The sequence below is a fragment of the Grammomys surdaster genome, unplaced genomic scaffold, assembly GCF_004785775.1.
Source record: "Grammomys surdaster isolate TR1022 unplaced genomic scaffold, NIH_TR_1.0 126118, whole genome shotgun sequence".
Taxonomy (NCBI): Eukaryota; Metazoa; Chordata; class Mammalia; order Rodentia; family Muridae; genus Grammomys; species Grammomys surdaster.
The window spans coordinates 2372148-2396939 of NW_021620926.1; the positions used below are offsets into that span (position 1 = coordinate 2372148).

Here is a 24792-nt window from a genome sequence, read left to right on the forward strand (position 1 = left end):
GTGTGGAAGGGTTGGAGACCAAGATCAATTATGTGGGTGCTCTGTGCTTTTGTGGTTCACTTCTCATAATACTCCTGGACATAAATGACTGTGTGGGTTTCCTGGTCAGCAACACTTCACAGTCACACATTGCTGTGAGTCAAGCACTTTCTGGAGAGTGTCAATGGTATAAAACACCTCTAAAAGCCCAGGCCTGTACAGACTCTGCCACATGTGCAGTTTTACTTTGTCTATTTTACTTTCTATTCATTTTGTCCTGTAAAAATCTGTCACTGTAAATATAGCAGCTCATTTGAGTTCAGTGTTCTTTGTGCAAGTAAGAAAGCATTAGGACATGGTGGTAACTGCCAACACAAACCAAGGAGATTCTCCATCACCCCAGAGACAAGGACAATTGGCATACTTTATCACTGATCAGGATGCTCGGAAGAAAACTTGGTTTTGGAAAGCAAATGGACAAGAGGCATGAGTTTCTCTTTACTCTCTGCATTTGGAAAGGGTCATAGGATAGGTAAGGATTGGCGAAATTGCCCATGGGAACTCTGCTGATGGTGCAACCCTTTGGGAGCAACGCTGCTAGGGAACCACAAGTGCTGGAGGAAGCATTGTTCACTTGAACTGAGCTGGCATCAGGTAGGATGCACTGTTGCTGAGTGGAATTTGGAAATGGATTTAGGAAAATGGCAAAAAGACCAGCTCATGCAGTCTAAAAATTCTGTTGGTAGGAAAGAAACTTCAGCAGGTTCACTGAAGGTTTGACAGAGTGGTTGCTATAATTTGAGTTTCAATGAGTATTTATTAGCTTTAAATAGAGACCAGGAGAAATAGAGGAAAGAGAATTAAAAGTAGACCCAGTACATGCCATGGAAAATGCTTTTAGTCATACTAGGTCAAAAAATGTCAGATAAGGATTCAACTAGTGCATCTGGCATAATAAGAGAATGTGTCTCATGAATAAATAAGAACATAAATAAATAATACAGTAATTCTGCTCTAGTTTCTCAAGGAAACAAACTTTTGATATGTTAATTAATATTTCAGTTGATAAAACACTCTTTATAATCTCATAGTGTTTTTTTTTTAATCAGTCGTTCAGAACAAGGGTCGGCTACACCTTTGCGTGTCAGAATGTTCTTTGCTCCTCTATTGGCTAAAACCAGCAAGTGTTATCAAGTAAAATCATTCTTATACCCTAGAAACATTATTATGGTATCTATTATGTTTAGCGAATGATACTGTGTTGCTATTATACAGGTTTACAGACCAGCAAATGGACTTAGAGAGGTCACTTTCTCTGGGTACATAGCTAGGACCTAAACTCTGGTTTCCATTATCAAGAAAAACACTGCCTTTTCTAATAATCCAGTTGGTTAGTATCTCTTATCTTAGGAATGTTTGGTGAAGACTCAAGGTAGCTATCCAAAAATGTCTTTCCTGTGGGCCATAATTACAGAACTGTTAGATGTAGGAGAGCAGGCTGAAGCTCCTAACTTTTCCTCATATTATGAGTACTTTGTGACCTGGGAAGAATGGCAGACCTGGCTCTGTGCTTTCTGTCTCCTTGTCATTACTGAGTCATTACTGTGGAATTTGAATGGTAAGTATTCCCCACAGACTCGGGTATTTGACTATTTGGTCCACAGTTGGTGGTAATGTTTGGTGAGGGAGTGCGTCTTTGCAAGAGGAAGTACGTCTCTGGAGAAAAGCTTTGAGAATTCAGTCTTGTCCCACATCCAGTCCACTCTCTTGCTTGATGTCTGTAGTTGAAGCCGTGCTCTCTCATCTTGCTGCTTCAGTAGGTTCTTGCCATACCTCCCCCATCATCACTGACCTTCCCTCTAAAATTGTAAGCACACATAAACTCTTTCCTCCTTAAACTGCCCTTGATTATATTCATTTATCACAGCAACAGAAATAACTAACACGTATCATCATGATCTGCAATCAGGAAAAAATCCTTTTGAATATGTGCTATTTCACTCCCCAAAATGAGCCTATAGTGCTGGGAAAAATATAAAAGCAAAAAGAAACAAAGTATATTTTACAAAAGCCATTCTAGACTTAGGTAAGCTAATTAACACTCGAATTGAAATAAATACTGAAAAAAATCTTCAGATGTTTTTAATCATGCATTCCACTGTTTTGACCTAAGCTAAGTGAGTTTTGTTAACTTGATTCTTAAAATAGGTTTTTTTTTAATTAAATCTGTTTTTAAGTCTAGATTCAACTAAGTTGAACTTGGTTATGACTTATTTCTCTATTTTCAGATATAGATATGTTTTGGCATATATGATGATATTCTTTGAGAATGTTTTAGTGTAAAAAATTATAAGATTTAAAAATTATAAAAACATAGGTAAGACAAATCACATTTTTCCCATTATATTATTTTCTAATACTTATATGCTCACATCTATAATCTATAAATATATGGGGCATATGTAAGAGAATGCCTATAGTGGATACAGGCACTGGGTCTGGGAGAACACCAGGAAGATATATACAAGTTCAGCAAATACAATTCTATTATACCAATGGAATTGTTTATAATCACCTATTGTTCTTAGTTGCTTTTCTCTTGAAAAGTCAATTTATTTGCAATCCAGGTTACAGTCCATTATCTTGGGGAAAGTCATGCCAATAACAGTAAGGATTATATCCACAAATCAAGAGCAGAGGGAGAATAAATATGTGGATCGTTGCTGTCTTTCTTGTTTATTCGGGTGCCTTTTTATTTGTCTTTAGCAGAGTATCTCTGCATAGAGAATGGTGCTGCCCTCAGTGGGCTGGATTTTCCTAAATCAATAAACAGTCAAGAAAATTCCCTATGTACATGCCATACACTAACTTGAACTAATAATTCCTCTGTAATTTCCTCTTCTTAGGTGACCCTAGGTTGTGCCAAGTTGACAGTTAAAACAAATCACTACACTTACTAAGGTAATGCCATTAATAATGGTAGTTTATAAAATGAAAAAATCATTTATTACTTGAGAAGTATTTTCCTCTTCATTAATAAGGCATTCTTCTTGCTTGTAAGAACTTTGGCTTTTCAGACAAATATTTCAGGGCTATATGAATATTCTTCATTTAAACATCTGTTTTGGCAGAATATTAATTAAATATATTTTCTGCACAAATTATTTTACTAAATGCATTCTTACTAAAGTATTTTTGTACCTTGCCTTTTCTAATGCTGGGGATAGAGCATATTACAGAAATAGAAAGCATTTCTATTTAAATGTATTCTCATAGAGAAAGATACTAACAAATCAAAATATAACAGAAGAGGTTACATGGGTTAGACAGAAATTTGAAACAGATAAGGATGAAGGAAATAACAGAGAAAGATATCACAATATAATGCAGTTCACAGAAGGCCTTGCTAGTGAAGAGATATTTAAGTAGCCTGGATAGTAGCAGATGCAGGAGGTTAGGGCCACAAGTACTTGGCATGGAAGAATAAGTAAACACCTAGGATCTAATACATATAGCCAGTGGTTTTTATCTTGGGATAGTGAAGAAGACATTTTCACTGAGGCAGGTTAGACTTAAAGAATACTTAGCATTGGACCTGGAAGGTCATGGTATACTCTCTTTGATTCTAATTGGGTCACTGAACATTCTTGTACATATCCCCTTATCTCTCCCATGACTTAGTCTCTAAGTTTCTAAATTATCTGCATTTAGGTAGAGCAGAAAGAGAGGAGTTTCATGTGGATTCTTTAAATAAATATTGGTTAAAGGAACACCTCCCAAATTTACCTCTGGAAACTAACTTCAAAATCCGCATGCTGTTTTGCCCACATTTGAGTAGGTGCTGTGCTTTATTATATTGCTTGCTCATATACAGTGTCCTGGCATAGTTATTGTACCTGCTTTTACAGCATTCTGTGAAATACTGTCTTCTGGTATTATAGTTCCTCACTTTTCTTTTCATCATAACAATTTGTGTGTGTGTGTGTGTGTGTGTGTGTGTGTGTATCTATGTTTCTCTGTGTGTCTCTGTGTGTACACACATTACACATATAGAGGAAGGAGGACAACCACCCGTGTTTGTTCTTATTCTCTACCATGCTTGAGACACTTCCTCTTTTTTTGTTGTTTGGTGCTATGAACTCCAGGATAGCTAGGCCAGGAGCCTCTGATATTGCTTTCCTCTCCCAATTCAGTATGGGAGAGCTCTGATTACAGATGCATGATACTGCCTGTGGCTTTACGTATGTTCTGGAGATTCAAACTCAGTTCATCACACATGTATGCAGAGAATTACCACTAAGTTATCACTCTAAAGATAACTATTATTATTATTATCATTATTATAAATATAAGCATGTCAGGATGGGTATCTTTAGACAGATCATGACACATGACACTTTGTGTCCACCAGCTCCCAGCTTTTACCATTCTTTCTGCTTATTGGGGAGCCATTAGCTCTGGAGACTGGCAACAACACCAGGGAGCAGTGTTATCTTGTGCCAGCAAAAAAAAATTCTGTGAAAACTTTAAGGCTATATTTTCCATGTTCTGCGGTTTTCATCTTATTCAATATATACAAATTATTCTGTCAGTTCCATAAAAGTGAATACATTGATACTTTTGGTTTTGGTCAGTTGAGCCACTCTTGTGATGGATTAATCAGTGTTTAGCAGGAACCTGTGACCTATGTGAAAACAGCTTCCAGTTCTCACCACCTATGGATGCACATGGGGCACAAGTAAGACTTATTGAAGAGCTAGGTTATCCTGCACTAGAAATCTTCCTGGAACCAGTGAAGGACAGTCTCTTTCTGTTCCTGAAGTCTAGGATCTCCCTGGCTATTGTCTACTAGTTTTCATTCAAAGCACTGCATCAAATCACCTAAGGCTCATTTGTACCACATACTTTCCATTATCATCCCCCAGACTTGCTGTATGTTTTAAGAGTTATTTCAGGCTTGCAAAAACAGTCAGCGACTCTGACCACAGAACCATCTAGAAATACTTAATTCATGCATTTATTTCCTTCATTTGTTCTTCACAAGAAAAAAGAAAAAGGAAGTTCGAAGTTCATTTTTCAGTGTGATGATACCTTTCATTTGTCAGGAAATTGCATCTTAAAAGCAAGAGTGCTTCTCTGGATGATGGGGACAGAGGGTGAAATATTACACCAATTTAAAATGCTATTACCTGCTCTCATTCCCAATATCTTTTCCCTTAGTAGTACTGTTCTTACATAGGAAGAAGGGTGGATTTTAAAAAAAATTATTATTATTCCTTTCTATTTTCTACATCACCCAGGGAGCCTCATTAGAGAAGTAAAGTGAAGGCTGATACCTTCGACAGCATGAGACAAACGATGCGGCCTTGAAGCTCTTCATGAGGCAGAGCTCAAGTCTCTGCTGAGGCGACTACCTCTGACTTGAAAAGAGACAGACTTGGCATCTGTGTCACAAGTGACATATTGCTGTATTTAAGCTCCCTCGGCATCTGTAGAAGGGTGCCCATATGCAGCTGAGATGGTAAGGACATGACCCCGTAGGCCAAGTACTTGTCCACACTTGCTTCTGCAGTTCTGGGGGATGCTTATGACTCAGATGTTTCTCATTCCTTTGCACCCCTCCCAGAAACATGCTCCTAGGGGTGCACACTCTCTGATTACTTTTCTTTTGTTCTAGCTCCTTTATAAAAATTTGCACAATGATGATAGCAACTTAAATTTTTTGATAAGTTGAATTAGAATGATAAAGATTACTGCATTTGATAAGAGCCACGCATATCTTTACAAAATAGATGATAAGCCTCTCTATCTCTTGCACATTTTCTTTCAAGGTATATGATATAATACCATCTATTTACATTAAAGGCATAGATGCTGACTTCACTTCTACAGAGTAAAACATGATCATGAGATTTCATTAAAATTATTCACTGTTTCTTACAATCTTTCTGCCCACATTGCCATCTTTCTCCAAAGATTTGAATCCTGATAGAGAGGGAAGCAGAGGGAGTCTGGTGGAGGGGGAATCAGAGAAAGTCTGGTGGAGGAAGAGGCAGACAGTGTGTGGAATTTGATCAAAAATATTGCATACTCACATGAAATTATTAAACAATAAATAAAACCATGTTTGAAGAATAAAATAAAAATACTCACTGTCATCATGCCATCCAGAAGACCAGTCTCAGGTCTGGGTGGGGCCTGCAACCTCTCCATGGACCACTTCTCAATGATGGATGACACGTGAGGGTTGTCAATATTCAGCAACCGAAATCCAGTCATATTTACACCACTGTACCTATAGAGTTCCAGATCTAATGCAAACAAGTCCTATGCAGTAAAAAGAAAGGTAGAAATTAATTAGTGATATTAGCATTCTTTATATAAAAGAAAACCAATGATTAGGGAAGCAATAAAAAAGCAAAACCACAAATGAGAGTTATTATGTCCTGTCTGTGAAAGAACATCAAATTTGGATAAATGAAGAACAAGTCATCTAGTCCTGGACCTGGGACATGATTGTGAAAGTTAACAGTTCTCTACCTAGGATGCAGTCTTTGAGGAGTTGGATGAGATCTTTCTGTCTCTTTGCCTCTGTGCTTTCATTTTATAGCTGAAGAAAAAAGTATCCAGTGGTGAGAAGTCCATAAAGAAAGTACTGGGCAATGGCACTGTCAACCCTCCTCAGTACAGCTGCTGCTTCAGGCTGCTCTGGGTCATGCTGCTGAGACGAAATGTGGAAATTGCATATGCATGTGAAGAAAGGAGACTTCTAGGAGGGAAAAGTGGCATCCTGTGGCTCCCTTATGACAACTCCTGTTCCTTTCAACAAGAGTATAAAGAATAGTCACTGGATAAGGGCTCAGAACAAGGGCCTTTAAAAAGAGACTATATTGGACCCTGTGGTTATGGGATATGAAAACTTACAGGAGACTCATTTCCTTTTTGACAGTGTCTCAGAAAACCTGCCTAACGCACCCCAGTGTTTCCTGGAATGGATGAAGCTGGTTGTAAATCAGTGAGTTATCAGTGGATACATATTTAAAGCAGAATGATCATTTCAGTTTTTATATATAAAAAGCTTAGAGTAAAATCATGCCACTAAAAATATTTCACATTTGAGAAGAAGCCAAACTAGCTAGAATAACACTTAACAGGAAAAGAAAAAAAAATCAGCTAGCAATGAAGCTGCTTTCTGAAACAGGGTCTGACATGGTCCAACTTTGGGGAGAATAACAGTTACTGAAGGCAGTGGCCCCAGACTCCTTCATGATTTGCATTTGCAGAAATGCAGCATATTCCCTCTTCTGAAAATGTCTACTGGTTGCTGCCCATTCCCAGGATAACGTAGACTGTGCAGAGTCATAGTAGGGCATCCCTGCACTGACAGCTCTGGATCAAGAGTGCTCTACTGTCTTTTAGATATAGATTTGCTCATTTATTATTTTTTAATTTAACTAAGTATGCTTGCATGTGGGTATGCGCAACTGAACGCAGGCGTATGTGGAGTTTAGAAGAGGCCATATGATCTCTGGCAATGGAGTTCAACCAGGTGTGAATCCACCTCCCAATGTGGGTGCTGGGAACCAAACACTCGAGTCTTCTGCAGGAACAGTCTGGACTCTTAATCACCAAGCCTTCTCTCCAGCTCTTTACTGCTTTTAAAACATAATATCTACATTATATTATGCACATGTATGTGAATGTGTGTGTGTGTGTGTGTGTGTGTGTATGTAAAATCTGTATTTCCTTTGCACTAACTTACTGTTGAAACTTTCATTAATGTTTACGGTCAAAGTTGGCTAGAATATGAAAGCAGTATAGGACAGAATGAAGATCAAATTGTAGGAAGACACAAGGCAAATATGAAGAATAAGACCTGGGTAAGTAGCCTTTTCAGCACGTTCAATGAATATAGAGAAAGTTATTTAGTCACAAAATCCCAGCATGTGTGCCTAGTCCCCTATGACGACTATATTAAATGTATGTGGAGTTTAGCTTCCCTATAACTTGGGGTTTCTATGTAAGACAGAATGTAGAACTTTCATTTCTTATTTGTGCCATCCCTTGTGAATGCATAATGAGGAGATCTGGAGAGCAAGGAGTGGACTGGAATAAAAATTGTACAATGTAGTTTCACTTTATAACTTCTATTCAGGATCAGTTTTCCGAGATTCTAGGGCTCAGTCTCTGAAATGGCTCCCAAGTAATCTCTCTAGAGTGTCTTTAGCTGAGGCTGGAAGAGTGTTTTGAGTCCAAAGGCCACATGGCCTTGCAATATTCTGGCTTACTTGGTTATAGGGACGACCCACATCTGTGAATAGATAAAACATTTATTTGTCTATTCTACCATTCTGAAAGAGGAATAGATGTGGTTAGCAGCAGCACAGAGCCACACAGTCAGCAAAACTTGGGTGTAGGAGCTTGCACACCACCCTGCTCTCCATCCCTACCACTAGTTCATAGTGTGATGCACTCTGTACCCTTCATGGCCCCAGGGTTGCTTCGAGGGCATTTGCTGCTCTGAGTAAGAGAGGAGGAAAGGTCTGCTCCTTGTTCCAAATCCTTTGACCTCCACACTCTTCAACTTAGCTTGTCAATTTCATTTGCAAAAAAAGTAACTTACTGACCATCCTACCCCAAATTTGGGTATGTTATGCTTGATAAGCCCTTAAAGTTTACAAAGAAAATGGTTTATTCAGTTTGCTTCTTGTGTAAGGAAGTAGAATTTATTCTGCCGGTATGTCTGGAAAAGTAGTGTAAATGCAGACTGTGTTGACTGACTTCTGAGGTCAATTGAGGAAGATCTATACTATAATTTTAATGTATTAAATGACTTATTATTATTCAGTTAATAATGTCACAACATTTCAAGAGTCAGAGATTCTTTTGGACTTCTTAAGCTTTGAACCACTATTTTCCTTAATGCTGTAGAAAGTTCAATGTGCACAGTACCTCCATAATTTCACTTGTTGAAACTTTCCCAGCCTTAACCCTGCTGTCTCCTAGACATAGGCAGGAGTGCAGCATTATCAACTCAAAGGATTCCAGGTCACACTTCAACACTTTTCTGAACAAATATAGGAATTATAGCTAGCACTTCTTTACGAGTAGATTTGTTTAATGGCATTTCATCATTCTTCAGATATATACACATTGATGATCTTTATGGTAAAACTCAAAAAAAAGAGCAAAAAGCAAAAAACAAAACAAAAAACCCAAACACACACACACACACACACACACACACACACCTGATGCTCAGCAATACTGGGTTTCAAGGAGTCTTAGGAAATTAAAGAGAATCTCCTTGAGAATAGCTGGGCTACAGCCCAGGAGGAGCTGTCTGTGAAAGAATGTGTGGAATACATTCTGAGGGGAAGCACTCACCAGGGTTGTGAAGAAATAGTGATAGTATTCAGTCATCATGCCCATGAACAAAATCTGCAACACAGACATGGGAGGAAGAATCAGGAATAGATTATAATATGAAACACATCAGAAGCATGGCTGTAAAAACCCAGGGACACAGAATGCAGAGATATGTAGAAAAATGCAGACCCAGTAGATCAGAGTCCTGAGGCCAGTTAGTGGCTGGACAACTCACTTTAGATCATCATACAGTTGGACTTACACTGAAGTAATCAGTCTGACGATCAAGTATAAAAATAGTTTCTGGCCAACACATTTTATATTTGAGATTGTGCATCATGACATGAGATTTTTGTCTTTTCTGTTTCTTAGTCTTCCAAATGCAACTACCTAGACTAGATATTGAGATTTCTTAGTCTTTATCTTTAGTACAATGTTTTTTTCTCAGATTAGAAGTCATTGTACATTGACATGGCAATGCTAGTATGCAGATATATTCACATGTGGACTTATAGCTGAACAGATCTCTGAAAAATTAGCATTTATGTCTCATTTTACCCAACAAACCTGAATTCACAAATGAATGAGAATCAGACTTAGACAAAATTCACATTACCTTTTCTATTTTTCAACACTGTATAGAGTATCTTAGAGTTAGCAGGCATCAATATTTCTAGCAATCTTTAGTTCTAGAGAACACTGGTATTAGTGGAACCATTCCAGTTTTATTGTATATTTTGTTGCACATTTTATTGTATACTTCTTTATTTTCTATTATTTTAATGTACAAAATAGTATTATGACATTGCCATATGTACATATTATTGTGCTTGTTCTTCTTCCTCACCTCCCATTGACCTCTCCATTTTTTGCCCTATTTGTTCCTCTTTTGATTATAAATCACACACACACACACACACACACACACACACACACAAACCAAATTCATGTACATGCATACCTACCATATAGCAAGATTGCACAGATGATAGAAAATATGCTTCTTACAACTTATTCTCTGCTATCTCTTTAGGATGTTTATATTTCCAGAAATTCTGACTTTGTGGGAGAAAAGGAAGGTAGCCATGAGAGAGACACGGCAGTGGTAGATAGGTACTTACTAACCAGTGAATCTACTTTTGTGCTCAATGCCAGAAAAAAAATATTTAAAATGGTTCTCTACATTATCTAAGTCAGGGCATTATCTTCCCCATTGCAGGTACTTGTATGCTACCTATGGTATGCAAAAATGGTCCTTGTATGCTACTTATGGTTCTTGGTTTTGGAATAAATAAAAAGTTCACAAGCTACATTTCTGAGGTAGTTTTCCCTGACACTTCTTTTGAGTCCTATATATAAGTCATAATCTCCTGGAAGCTTTTAAGTCAGGAATTCTTGAGCCCTCTCGTGGAGTATATAATGCGGTGGAGCACTGCTGATCCATAGGAAACATGTACCTTGGTAGTAAAGAACAAAGATATTTAGAACCTAGATTAAAGTGATGGATTCAAAAGTATGGGTAAAGACAGTACAAGTTATCAGAGGTTCTGCTTACTGGCATGGCTTTCTATAAAAGGGAACAAGGAGTGACAGACGTATTTAAAGACAGCACTAAGTGTGGACACTCATGAAACACTCACCCCTGCTAACATGGAAAACAGGGGCTAGTGAAACTATACCCTCTAAAAGTAAGATGAATGATGGGAAACTCTTACTATGATTTATGAGCTAATAGCATCTGAGTTGGTCCTATGGTGCTAACAAGATCAGACACACAGAGGGACTCTTTAAAGGTGGACTTTCTTTAGTAACATTCAGAACCACGCATGGCAAGGTCTTGTTAGCAGGCTTCTTAGATCATTCAATCATAGAAAGCTGGACTACCAGGTCAAGCAGGAATCCAATTGCTCATTTTAATTATTACTGTAAAGGGAACTATGTAAATTTTACACTAAGATGTGAAGCTGGATACTGAGTTTAAAATATTAAAGGAATCTGGAATTGAAACTAAAATATAGCTCCACCTGAGTTTACAACTTTCAATTTGACAAATTTTTCTTTTTGAACTTTGTAGAAGGTTTTGATCCCCTGTTGTGAACATGAATACTTCTTTAAAAAAGAAAAGCAATCACTGAAGCCATTATTCTATTATTGTTTTTATAGTTCCTGGAGGCAAATATTCATTTGGCATGTGTTAGTCTGTGTTAGAAATGAGGTGTGGCAATAGAGTGAGTAGCAGCTGGCAGGCTGCTCTGATTGCAAAATGGAAAATTAGGTTCTCCAGGGGTACTTGGTGTTTGTTGTACCACAAAGTTCTCTGCTCTCTTTCTTATTTAGATGTTTGGATACATATCTCTCTGCCTTTGTCCCGATTTTCCTAGAAATTATAAAACAAGTGCAGAGCCAGTGACCATAAGCCTGTCAACATTCCAGATCCAGATGAAAGCACCTTCAAGATGAAAAATGACAAGCACCAAGAGATGAAAAATGACAAGCTCCAAGAGTGGTGTTTTTTAAATCTTCACAGTAGCCTATAGGCTGGCTGAGATACAGAGTCCCATTTTTCTGAGTATGTGCTTTATAAATAAATGCACTGTCTTCATTCCATGATGTTTTCTTTGGGTGTTGGCACTTCAGCTAAAGTCAGTATGGGATTCAACAAATGTCACATGGGGATAAATGTCAATTTTAAAAATAAAAACTATAATCACAACATGGAGAGTTTTCTAATAGTTCTTCGCAGAACTGACTTTTCCTATGAGCGCCTTCGCAGAATTCTTATGCTGTGTTTGTCTGCTGAACTGAGAAGTGCTGCTCGCACTACTAAGTTAGAGTTGAAGGAAATTGTTCTGCTTGTATTTATAACCAATGTGCATGTTTCACCAACTTATCATTGCTGAGTACTAGCTTAGTTTCCTTTTAAATCATTCCTGGCACAAAACATTACATCACAAACAATGCTGTATATCAAATGTGGGATTAGTTGTGTCATATCCAGTTATACTGTTTATTCTTTTTAATTGCTTACACTGCTACGGTCTTCTAATATTATTTTCCCCAACAGAATTATTATTAAGTAGGTTTTGAAATCACATCATTGACATAGAGAGAAATAAAAATTCAGTGAATTATGGAAGCACAGGGCTGAACTCTCTGCACTGAGCAGACTCAGGCAGTAGGCTTGTAAGGTTAAGGCTAGCCTGAGCTACATGAGACAGAAGATGGAATGATGGGAAGATGAGATTGGAAGCCATTAATTCTGTTTATTGAATTTCTGGGCTCATGACAGGATTGTAGTTTTTTGACCTTTGTGCTTACATGAGGTTGCCTACTAGATCTAGCTATAAGATAGGAAAGATAAGGACATTTGCCACCTCTGTAACTCTAGCATATTAATTGCATGGTTGTCAGCATTGGGAGAAGCTTTTGGTTTTCTGAATAAGCTCCTTTTTTCTTCTTTCATAAATACAAAGAGTCAAGCAAGTGATCTTGTTAACAAGTTTGTTTTGATTTCTAGGAAGGTTAAGGCCTAAATCATGGGCTCTCCATTAGAAGTCAGTTAGAAACACAGGTATATATTCATCCTTGTGTGGACAAGTGCCATCCAGGTTAATGTTTTTCTCAATCAACTTTCCCCTTCCAATTTTCCACTGCGTTTAAGAGTCATTATCACTCTGTTTCAAATATCTTTTTCTGGGCTGCTCCAATTCTTCATAGAATAAAGATACTGTAAATAAATAATCATGGTTGGGACAAGCTGAATACCTTATTTTTTCCCTAAAGAATAGATAGTTGCCTGTTCCAATGTTGTGGAGTTGGGTTAGTGTAGCAGAAAGTCTTTGACCAACTTCATTTCCCAGAAACACAAGTAATGACTTTTCATAGTAAGTCATATTCTGTTTTACTTGAGGATCAATTTTAAGAACTAGAAAGAGGCTAATAAAAGAGTCAAGATCTGCAATCTTAGGACACTGTATCTTTCTTGGTCACATACTCCAAAAGGAGGAAGGATGGTGTGTATCTTTTTGGAGGCTCTCTTTGTGTCATGGTACTGAACTAAGAAAGGCTACATGGCTATACCTTTGTTTCTAGAAAACAAATTATGCCTTCTTTTATTTGTAGCTAGAATTGGTCGACATATGGCAGAACAAAAGCTCAATGCCATTTGGATCCTAAAAGGACATTTCTAATGATTACACTAATACTGGTATTCTCTGGCACACAGCTACTGCTCGTTAACAACGGTGATATCACACTGGTCCAGCTGCCTTGTGAGATTTCTGCAACTGCTGGAAACCTTCTATATAGTAGCTCTGGTGTAGCTCTGTTGTCCTTGACAAAGATGAGCTCTCAGAATTTGATGAATGGCCACTGAGTACACTGAGCAGCAAGCAGTCCATATGATCCTGTGTTTTCTAAGATCTAATTGACATTTAGATGGAGCAGACCTCATTTATAGGAATATAAGGCTTGTTGTGGCTGCAGAGTCATCTCCTGAGACAGAAGGAGCCAAGCATCCCAATAGCATCTCTGAGACCTAAAGAATCCTGGACCCTCACTCTAGTCTACTCTCAGAAAGCAGTGACATGCTACAGAGGCAGCAATCTCACATATTCTGCATGCATTTCCAACATTCATCATTAAGGGCAATAAATGCACCACAAATAATAATGCACACATTATGCTGTGTCTGTAGTAGCAAAGCACTAAAATGGAGCCTGGAGTCCTCCTGTGCTATTGTGGGGGGTTTTGTAATATTTATATGGCTTTTTATTGCTGCTTCTTCCCTCGAAAAATGCATGTCCTGGAAGTTTATATTGACTAAACTGAAGTATATTGCTACTTTTATAGTTTTCTCAATAGAAGGATGAAGTTCCAGCCATCATGCCATGGTTTCTAGTCAATAATTTCAAATGAATAACTTCCAAGTGTGCAACATGTACTGTAGCTAAAGTGAGGACTTTACCCCCAGACAGGAATAAGCTCTTTCTACATAAAAATCTTCAGAAACGGTGGGAGAGCATCGAGTATCAGAGGAAGAATTTTAAGATAAAAATTTGTGCTCTAGGATGCCTCTCTTTTTCTGTGATACTTACAGTCACATCCATACAGTCCTCTGAATGCAATAGTTCTCAGTGGAATAACTGAGGTATAAGCTAATCTTTTGATATATTTTTGGTGTCAATGTTTTTGCCACATTGAATCAACTTATGTTCCTAAAGGACAGCGCATTATGGAGCAGATAGCAGTGGGTCCCAAAGCCCCTGAGGTTAGGAAGAATTCCATTTTCTTCTGACATAGACTGATGTTTCATACATGTGTCCATATCCTGAATTAAGCACATATTCACATGCTTATTTGTACATCTAAAGAGACCATAGACGTTATGGGATGTTGGATTTAGAACTGAAGTAGTCGCGTTGAATTATCTGTGTGGACACAGGAAACCTTATATCATGGAAACAAGAGTGTATAGTGATACTCAGAGGCATAAGATAAGCCATGATGTGCTGTAGGGCTTCAAAGCAAGATGTGAGGGAAAGGTTGGATGATGAAAAGAGAAGCTGCCCGGTCCTGTCTCTGCCTCTAGGAGGAAAGCAGCCTGCCTCCACCTTCAGTCAAGACTCAACCTCCAGAACAGCTACAAGACTTCTGTTGTTTGAAAGTACTGTGTGTGTTACAGTAAGAACAGAAAGCAACTGCCTTCTTCTAATCTTTCCTTGATTACAGTAGATGAAAACTCTCAGCTTCCTGTAGGTGAGCATCAAATACGTTCATCAAAGAGAAAAATAAATATTCCATTTGAAGTTGGTACATTTCTAAAGTTTTTTGATCCCTTCCCTTTACATGCAAATGCTGACAGTATGTAAGTGACTAGAAACAAACTGAACTCATAGAGAGCCCAGAGATATTTGCTTCCATCGACAACAGCATTATATACCATTTACAAAGTCAACCCAGTTTCTTCCTGCTTCCAAGATAAGTCAAAGAAAAGGAAAAGACATCTTGCAAAGCACTCACCGCACGACTTCGGAGTGTCTCTGGGTCTTAACATTTTCTTAAGCTTCTATCTCTAGTGGTATGTTCCAAGAAGAAGCTGATAGTAATGGATATTAATACATGGAGTGGAAACAGGTGATGCTTCCGTTAGCTTTAGAGGGTGTTCTAGAAGAGATAGACTACTTCCTGGATGCTCAACAGATGGGATTGTGCTGTTCAGGGATGCAGATGGTTGAGAATGGAGCAGGGAGAGAAGAAGGTGATGGACAGTGGAGTGAAACAGGCCATCTGGCAAAGACAAGGGACTGGAGCTTTGGGAAGATGATATGAATCTAAGATACAAATCACCTAAAATGCCAGAACCTCATGGGACAGGAATGTCTTAGGAAGAATACTGTAGAAGAAAATTAGCGAACATAATTTAGATGGAAAATTGAACCTGTTACATGGAACACAAGCTCTCCGTAATATGCATTTTGTGTAAAGGTGGTAATAAAAACTATACTTCAAATTCATCTGAAAATAACCTTTCAAAGGAGATAGAGAGAATGGGCATTCAATAGTGATCACTGAATTATCCATAGCCTAGTAATGTGCTTAGTAGATTGCAACATTTAGAAGAAGCAAGGAACTTTAAAAGTATCAGTGGTGCTAGGGTAAAGGTTAACAACTGAACTACCATGTATACCTGCTGGGTAAGAGATGATAAGAAAATAAGTTTTCTCCAATAGAGTGACACTGGATATGTCAACCTCATCAGGGAAGGTCTCATGTTCCAAAGTAGTTGACCAGCATATAATGGATTTTATTTTGGTGTGCTTTATTTAGTTACGGTTTGCTTTGGGAGGGGCGTTAATTGTTGTATTTGGCTTTTGTTTGATTTTTGAGACACAGCTTACAAATTTGGGTCGGTGAGAAAGGGGAAAATATCTGAAAGGACTTGGGGAAAGGGAAGAATATGACCAAAACACATTTAAATTAAATATTATTTTAAATAATAAAAATATAATAATAAAAGTACCATTTGTGAAGTCGTATCTTAAAATATTTTGATATAAATGCTCCAGTGTGTGCTGTAGGCATGAGTAATCACTACGTAGCCTGCAGGTGATACGTGTTCTAATGCTGAGACCACTGATCTATGTTAACTAACATTGTTCTTATTTTAACCTGATTCTAAGCTACAGAACTGAGGGCCATCACTATCATTTAGTGAGTGCTATAACACACTCATTCATATGTAGAGGAAGTGGACTTGAAGCTAATGGCATAGTCATAGTGTTTAAGTTCATGTGTGGTTGCAGTTGGGACTCTTAGCACTTTACTTCAGTTGTAGATCATAGGAAGCACAGTTAGAAAACCCAGTGATTTTCACACAATCCATCTGTGGAATATTCTGGGAACCTAAGCAGAACTGCAATAGATGTTTGGTTAGAGCCCCTTGAGTTTCCCACAGACACTGAGGGAGGCTCTATATTGTAACAGCTCCTTCTTTGGTCTTTGGTGAAGATTCAGGCCCTAGAAGGTGATAGTTTACCTTTTGAAGGCACTCAGATAAATATTGATTTGGGCTAAAACAGCTCTTTAGATGTTAGAATTAATTACCTTCAGTCTTCTTATGCATGGTTTTGAAGACTTTTGGTGATAATTTGAAAAACTATCTAACCTCTTAGAGTATGCATCTTTCAGTAAGAAAGGTTAGTTGTCGTCATTTAGGTCAGTTGCAGAGCAACTACTTAGCATGTCTGACCATGAAGTCATATGTCTTCTTCTATTAAGCTGCCTTAGGTAAGAGCAACACTCAGGGTTTTAAACATGGGAGGGAAAAGTTAGGTGTTTTACTTAAAATGAACCAGTGTTTTTGGGATGCATGTAAGTGAGTGGGAAAAAAGGAAGAGAATTTGGTTTAGAGATGTCAGTTCAGAACAAAGATGGGAAGATGACTGGAGAAAAGAGACAGAATCTGAGATATAGTCAGAGGATTGAGTCTCCCTTATGTGGTGTTTGATAAATACAAAAGTAAACTGGGACAAGTGAGCTTTCAGATGTCCAGCTTGCATTATGGGATATTTTTTGTTATGAGATAGGAAGACAAAATGGTTGGTCAGAGGAAGATTGAAGGAGAAGCTAAAAGGTACTAAATCCAAAGTGGTAATTTAATAATACTCACCATGGCTATCAGATATGAAGACCTAGTCTGACCTTCATTTTGAACTTTATTATACACCAAGACTTGACTTAGTTTTCTTCAAATACAAAGACCTGACTTGACATTCATGAGATATGAGACCTCGCTTTACCTTCATGAGACGTGGAGATATGGCTTGATATTTATAACATATGAAGATCTGTCTTGATTTTTATGAGTCAGAGATCTGGCTTGACCTTCATGAGATATGAATACATGGCTTAATCTTCATCAGATATGAAGATTTGGCTCCATTTTCATTAAATTTAAAGACTCATTTCAACACTTATCAATATGAAGACCTAGTTTGAGCTTTATTTTCAACTATGTTATATATGAAGGTCTTCATTTACTGAGAAGACCTGGCTTTAGCCTCATGAGAGAGAAAGATCTGGTTATGCCTTCATCAGATATGAAGACCTAGTTTTTCTCACCAAGGGGAGGTCTTAGACTCACTGCCATCCTATAATGTAAGAGGTGATGCAGAGACACAACTTCAGGATCAAGAAGCATGGAATCACTCTTAGTATGGATGGGGATAATCTTTAGCAGATAGAATGTTTTGTGTATTGGTATCAGCCTCGCACCCTGTTTGTACTGTCAAATTTAGTGGTTTTCAGCATGACGTGAGGCAGGCAAAATTGCTTCTTGTGGATAAAGGCATAAAATAATAACTCTTCTGATCCTCTAGTAAGTAATGTACTTATTTGCTAGGCTGGAGTTTCTAAAGGTATCTTATTCCTGTCTTACCACAGTGTAGTATTAAGTACTTAGAAAGTGCTCCAGAAGTGTTAGGTGACTAGAAAGAAGAGTTATATGTCATGAGATAACCCAGATGACAGGGAGTTTAGTTAACAGTTGTGAGGAAGTTGGAAGAGAGGACTTTTTAGTAAAAACTTTCATTTGTGGAGTGTTGAAGAAGCAGATGTGTTTTGAACAGCAACATAATTTTTCCCCTTATTTAGTCTTGATGCTTCATTTGAAAATTGGAGAGATGTTATGTTACCCCTTTACACATAGAAAAAGGCACATTCAGAAATGGCGTATCTCTACAATGCTAAAGTAAGCTGAAGTTCACTGTTCCCACTGAAGTCTTAAGATGTGACTTAATATATACAACTACAATTTGCATGATTCTTTCTAAAATATATTCCTCACACACCAGGATACATTCCTGTCTCCTATTTAAGTCAAATTTTGATTGGGCTGGAATGAAGCATCAACACATTTCTGAGGAGTATACATAGGAATACATCTATAGCATTTTTATTGCTTCCAATTTCAAGTAGAAACACATTTCTTTCTTCTTATAAAGATATTTTTTGGAGGATTTGGAGAACCATGAAATGCACATCCTGTATAATATGAATGTGGGTGAATGGAGTACATTTTCAGTAAACCATTGGCTTCCATGAAGGTCAATTAATTCCTGTATAATTTAGATAGCACATTCATATCTATGGACTGTTCCTTATAACTAAAACTAACTGTATGCTCAGGGGCTGTAAACATACTTTAATATCAGCCTGAGAGAGACATAATTAGAATGAGAATGTACTGCCATAATAATTGTATAATATACTACAAATTATCATCCAGTTAGTGTAAATTGAGATACATCATGATTATGTCATCAAAATTTATCCACAGTAATGAACTTATCAATTAGGTGGCTCAAAGACCATCAAAGGGATTGAGGAACGTAAAAGATAATATATTGCTTAATTAATCCCCCATTTCTTAGATGTTCTACTAAGCACAAGACAGTGTGCAAATTCTTTGTATCTTAACATTGGTGAGAGAATCCATGAGCATGAGAAAATATGGATGCTCTAAACTGAACACTTCTGTAGTCAGCTCAGAAGCCAATAATTCTACTTGTAGGTGATGAAGCTGAAGGGGAACCAGTACATTTCATCTTTGGAGTGTATATAGAAGTTGTTAACAACTTAGGCAATGAGGGCATCAGGTCCTGGCCTGAAGTTTCAGCTCTGCCACCTCTCTCACTTGTAGTGTGAGGATATTTGAAACAAATAAAAAGAAATTCTAGCCAAATGAATAGTACATGCTGGCAAATAGGAAGCATCAAATACATAGAAGTTATTTATTCACTTATTTGGAGGTAAGAGCCCAAAATAGATTACCCAAGTTTCTACTTGTGCCCTGACTATTTCTACTTACTGTCCCTTTCTTGTTTATAAAGTAAGTTCATGGTTTCAGACCAGTTTGTAGGCATTGGATGGATTTTTGGTGATTTTGTTTTCAGGGTCTCCATTTGCCCTCCAAGGGCAGGCAGAGGTTTATGATTATGATGCTATTGTTTTTGCTGTTACATCTCTAACACCTTTAAGTTTCAAAGCTGCTGAAATACAGAATGACTTTTACTATGGTCTCTACTACATTCTCTCCTTGATCATGTATATGTGCACTTTCAGTAAAGGTAGAAATACTTAAATATCTGAGGATCAAATGAAACAATTGTATATAAGAAGAACTAGCCCAACATGTACTGTAGATTTGATTACTTTGATAATCAGTTGACATCTTGTATGCAACTGAAACAAACTCAATTTGTAGTTTGTTTAAATTGTTAGATAACTTTAAGACCCCATCTCACTACTTGCTGACTCTGTGGTGTTAGCCAAGCAACATAATCTCTCTGAGCAATCATTTTTTTGTACAGAGAATTTTCATCTTCCTCCTCCTCCTCCTCTTTTTTTTTCTTTAGAAAGTTCTTATAACAAAGAAATGGTACATTAAGTACGTTCAGCATGGTGCTTGCATACAACAGATAGTCAACAACAGTAGTCCTTATGGTATCTGACCTACTCTGAATGTCTGCTATTAAAGAAGATAGACTATGACATCACGTAGAAGGCACAGGCTTGCATCCTCACAGAATTGGCTGTACTCAGTGATGTTTTATGACCTGAGAGACAGAGCGATGGCATGAACCTTGTCTAATCACCTGTTTGCCCTCCTCACCACCTGTGGGCACAATACATACAAGGCAAAAATCAATACACAGAATTATTTGATTAATCAGTATTGCCATCATATTCCTTAGCAGAGAAGCCAAGCCTTTAAAAAATACATTTTCTTTGTGACCATGTTCTTATGCTAATTGAATGTGGGCAGAAAGAAAGGAAGAATGCAATATAATTTTATAAAATACTTTCATTCTAAATATTTTATGGTTCAATTATACCTTAATGATGTATTTGTTGCAACAAGCATTATGGGGGGAAAACTACACTGAAATACTTATGCATATAAAGAATAGAGTGGGTTCGTTCTCTAAGTTGGAAATAGAGGCTCAAGATCACCTGGGACAACTTTCCAGCTCAGGAAGCTGTCTGAGGCCCACTGTAGCTTTCCAGCTGAATGGAGCCCAGCAGGGCTTCCTTCTCATCTGAAAGTCTTGGGCATTCAGGCCACTATGCCAGAAAGGGACTCCTGTGCTCACTTCTGTCATAAGAATTAAAAGTAAATTGGACCCTCTTCAAAGTGTCAGATGGGGTTTTCTGCAGTAGAGCCCTAGGTTCACAGCCATCCTCACATCCTACTCATATGACAGAATGGAGTCTGCCTTTTGGGGAAACTGAGTCCATTAAGAATGACTGGCTCAAATGTGCCTTGGCAGAGTTCAAAGTACAGCATTATTGGCATACAATGCACTCTTTTTTTTTTTCTCTGTACCAATGCAAAAGGTTAAACTTAGAGTCCCGTGCATGCTAGCTAAACATTGAACCAGTGAGCTGTCTCCCTAACAGGAGTGTAGCATTGCAGGTAGGTAGAAGGGAGGTAATTGTGTTTCTAACACAGTGCCTCGTGCTGAATTTCTGATTCAACAGTTGCACAAGGCACCCACTATGTGACATAATATAGGAGGTAGTGAGGATTTAAGTAAAAAGAGAAAAGGCCCCTTCCCTCTGGTGCTTACTCTGTAATAAGGAATACAGAAGAATCAAGGTGACCTCCTGATAAGTGTGGAGATCACTTCTTCCATAAGTGTGTAGATCACTGCAGACTGCAGTCTTATAGAAACGCTAGAAAGAGATGCAGGTTCTGGTCTCTCAAAACTTAGCGTTGTGTCTTGTAGATAATGTATATTGTAGATATTATATCTATGCATATATTATATCTATGCATATATATGCATATTGTAGATATTATAGATATATTGAAGATATCATATCTATGTATACATTATATCTATACATGTATGTGCATATTGCAGATATTATATTAATACACTATAATAACAAAAATCTTATATGTAATAATTATACTATTATGTATTATATATGTATATTATATGTATGTATGTTGTAGATGAAATTATTATATCTAAATTTCAGCTTTCAATAGGAATAGAAAAATATTATTAATTCTGCCAGAGTACTAGGGACATTAAATGAGATGGTTACTTAAATCCCAGCCTGGAATGAAGCTCGAGTTGAGAGTTCTACAATAAAGTCTTTCTACCCTTCTCTTCATCGGAGAAACTCTGTTCCTGTCTGGCACTTCTTCAAAGAATAACTCCATGAGAAAAGGTAAACGTGGAAAAACTCTGCTAATTAAGGTCAAAGTCCACCATTGACTAGATAGCTTTCTGGGGCCGAGGGTGGAAGAAGTCCTTTATTAGCAGGACTTCTTCTTATTTGACTGTGTCTGGGGAATACAAAACCCCATGCATACCTCTACTCGAAGAATGTTGTATAGCCTTAGTTAGATTACAGGATCATCTTTCTTTCTCTTGAAAAGAACATATTCAGCTAATATCTGAGATTCATGAAGTGCTTCCTCACGCTAACGAGACATTTCTGTATCCTAAGTCATCAGCCAGTGAGCTTTGGCCATTCTGGATGTTCCTACCCCCAGTCCTCCAAATTATATAAGCTACGAATCAGCCCAAGTAAAGTTAATTTTTCTCCCTGCAGCAGGTCCCAGTGTGGTCATTTACCTTACACACTCACAGAGCTTCCAAACTCCCATTCGTTTTCTTTGCGTCCGTTGCCCTCATGGACTGATATCAGCTGACATCCCCTAGGGCAGGGAACAGTCACGGGTGTATATGTGTAATGGTCATTGGGGAGGAGTAGAACTTTGGGACAGAGGAGTAAGGAAGGGACACAGTAGATGGGAGGAAAAAAAACCAGCATACTCTCAAACATCAAGACACTTGCTGGAAAGTGATTCATGAGTAAGTTGGGGCGGCAGTTTTTGAAGAGGAACCCAGATGTCCTGTCAGTCGCTGGGGGGAAACTGTGACTACAGGAATTTGCCAAGACAGTATGTTTATGAGAAAGCTGTGCTCTTTTCTAGTCTAATCAAGTCTTGACATTTGAATTTCGATCTAATTTGGGGGAAATAACTTTTCAGATTCTCATCATATAGTACTTGTCCAATATGAATAGAAATAATCACTTGGCTTGGTGATTAGCATGCCCAATAATAACTATAGACTCCTCATTTTTTTTAACTTTCAGATAAATGTCAAATACCTGCATTTAATCCCATTTTTCTTAAGAAGTATTAACAAATGAAAAATGTGACGAAGAGGAGGGAAGAGCAGGGTAGTGATGGGAACAGCGAGAGGATGCCAGATTTATCCAGGAGAATGTGCTCAGTGGTGGTGTTCAAACACTAAAGGGGAAAGTTATTAATACCAACTTCATATGAAGAACAGAAGCAAGTGAATGTGTTTTTCCTAGACAATTTTAGCAACTTGCTTCAGAATGGCTGCTGTCTATTGCAAAAGAGAGTCCTTCATGATAATGTGATTTCATAGCCTCTGACATCCGTCTGCCTGCAGAGACTGTTTGGCAGCCTGGCTAAACAAAGTCAGGAGCCATGTGTATGGGTCTATTTACCTAGCAGAGCTTCAGCTTCTCCCATTCTTAAGTAAGCCTGCCAAACTGACCTCAGAATGGAGGTCATGAAAGTACAAGAAACCAGGCACCAGAATCAGCATCAAGTGTCAAGGACATCATCCTCCTTTATTCCCTCCCCCCCTCCTTTTTTTCTTTTCATGATTCAACCAGAATCAGCATCTCGACTCCCAAGTTCCCCCTTCCCTGAGACAAGGTACCTGCCATGCTCTTTATAGGTCAATGCCCAAAGCTAATGGAGTCACTTAAAGAGAACTACGTAAATTGCTTTGGTATTATTTTACCAGAATAGCCAACCCTGAGTATTCAATATAATAGGTTCTAGGTGTTTGGTTGATATCCCTGGGAGGCCTGCTCTTTTTTTTTTTTTTTTTTTTGAAGGTAAATGGAGGAACAGTGGATCTGGGGAAAAGGGGAGTTGGTGGGGGTTACCGAGAGGAGGAAAGGTAGGGGAAACAACAGTTAGTATCTAAATATATGAAAGTAGAATAAAAAAGAGATAATCCATAATTGATTAGAAACAATTCCTCCTAAGAAAGGATCATTAAAGTTTGTCATTACATGTATTAAGAAAGAAAGAAAAGTCTCAGACCCAGAATTATCCATAGTCCTTTTCTGTTTATTCCAGCTGTATCTTTTGGGAAGCATGTGACTAATTGTGTGAGTCAGATGGTATACCATGTAAATCACATTAGAAAATCATTCTCTTGAATGTAACACAAGTCTCCAGGCCCACCTGTAAGCTGCTGGGGGAAGACTTGTTTCTTTGCATCTTGAGAACTGAACCTAAAATCTGGATTTTTTTTCTGCCCTGATCTACACTCAGTTGCATACTTTAATCACCTGTAGTAAGATGTGTCAATGGAACCTTAAGATAAGACTGATGGTTGATTTATTTACCTTTAAAGTTCTTCAATTACTGATACCTTTTCAACATAGTTGCTTTTAAGTGAAAAGTTCTTATTATAATATTTAAATGTCTATTAATGAGTTACTGCCCAGAAATGAGTTACAGAAATTCTACCTAATTGGAGAGGCAAAGCTGATGAAGGGGAAAGAAGCAACAGGGATGAGACGCCTTTTGTCTTTTGCAATAACTCTGAGTGACTCCACTGTGAGCTTACATATATTCTATGATTGTATTACTTTGCTTTCTGTTGCCACAATGAACATCTATGGCTAGATGCTTTCAATGAAAGAGATTTATTCAGTACATAGATTTGGAGTCAGAAATCCATCCTTGGGCAGCTCCATCTGTTTGAAGTCTGGTGAAGGCTTCTTGGAAGATATCATCACAACACAGGGGGCACATGATGAGAGAGGAAGGCAAGGAAGCCAAGGCCAGTGATGTTCTTTTTTATA

At 37.9% G+C, this 24792-nt stretch overlaps 1 protein-coding gene across 8 annotated transcripts in view; it reads right to left on the bottom strand.

Annotated features, from left to right (window-relative positions):
• Positions 1–24792, bottom strand: part of Grik1 (glutamate ionotropic receptor kainate type subunit 1) — a 388808-nt gene that overhangs the window by 100975 nt on the left and 263041 nt on the right. For all 8 annotated transcript variants that reach the window (XM_028756334.1, XM_028756331.1, XM_028756332.1 and 5 more), the window contains 2 exons: positions 9367–9420; positions 6133–6306 (listed from right to left, as the gene is read on the bottom strand). In XM_028756334.1, the coding sequence (XP_028612167.1) occupies positions 6133–6306; positions 9367–9420 (228 nt within the window). The remainder of the gene's footprint in view (positions 1–6132; positions 6307–9366; positions 9421–24792) is intronic.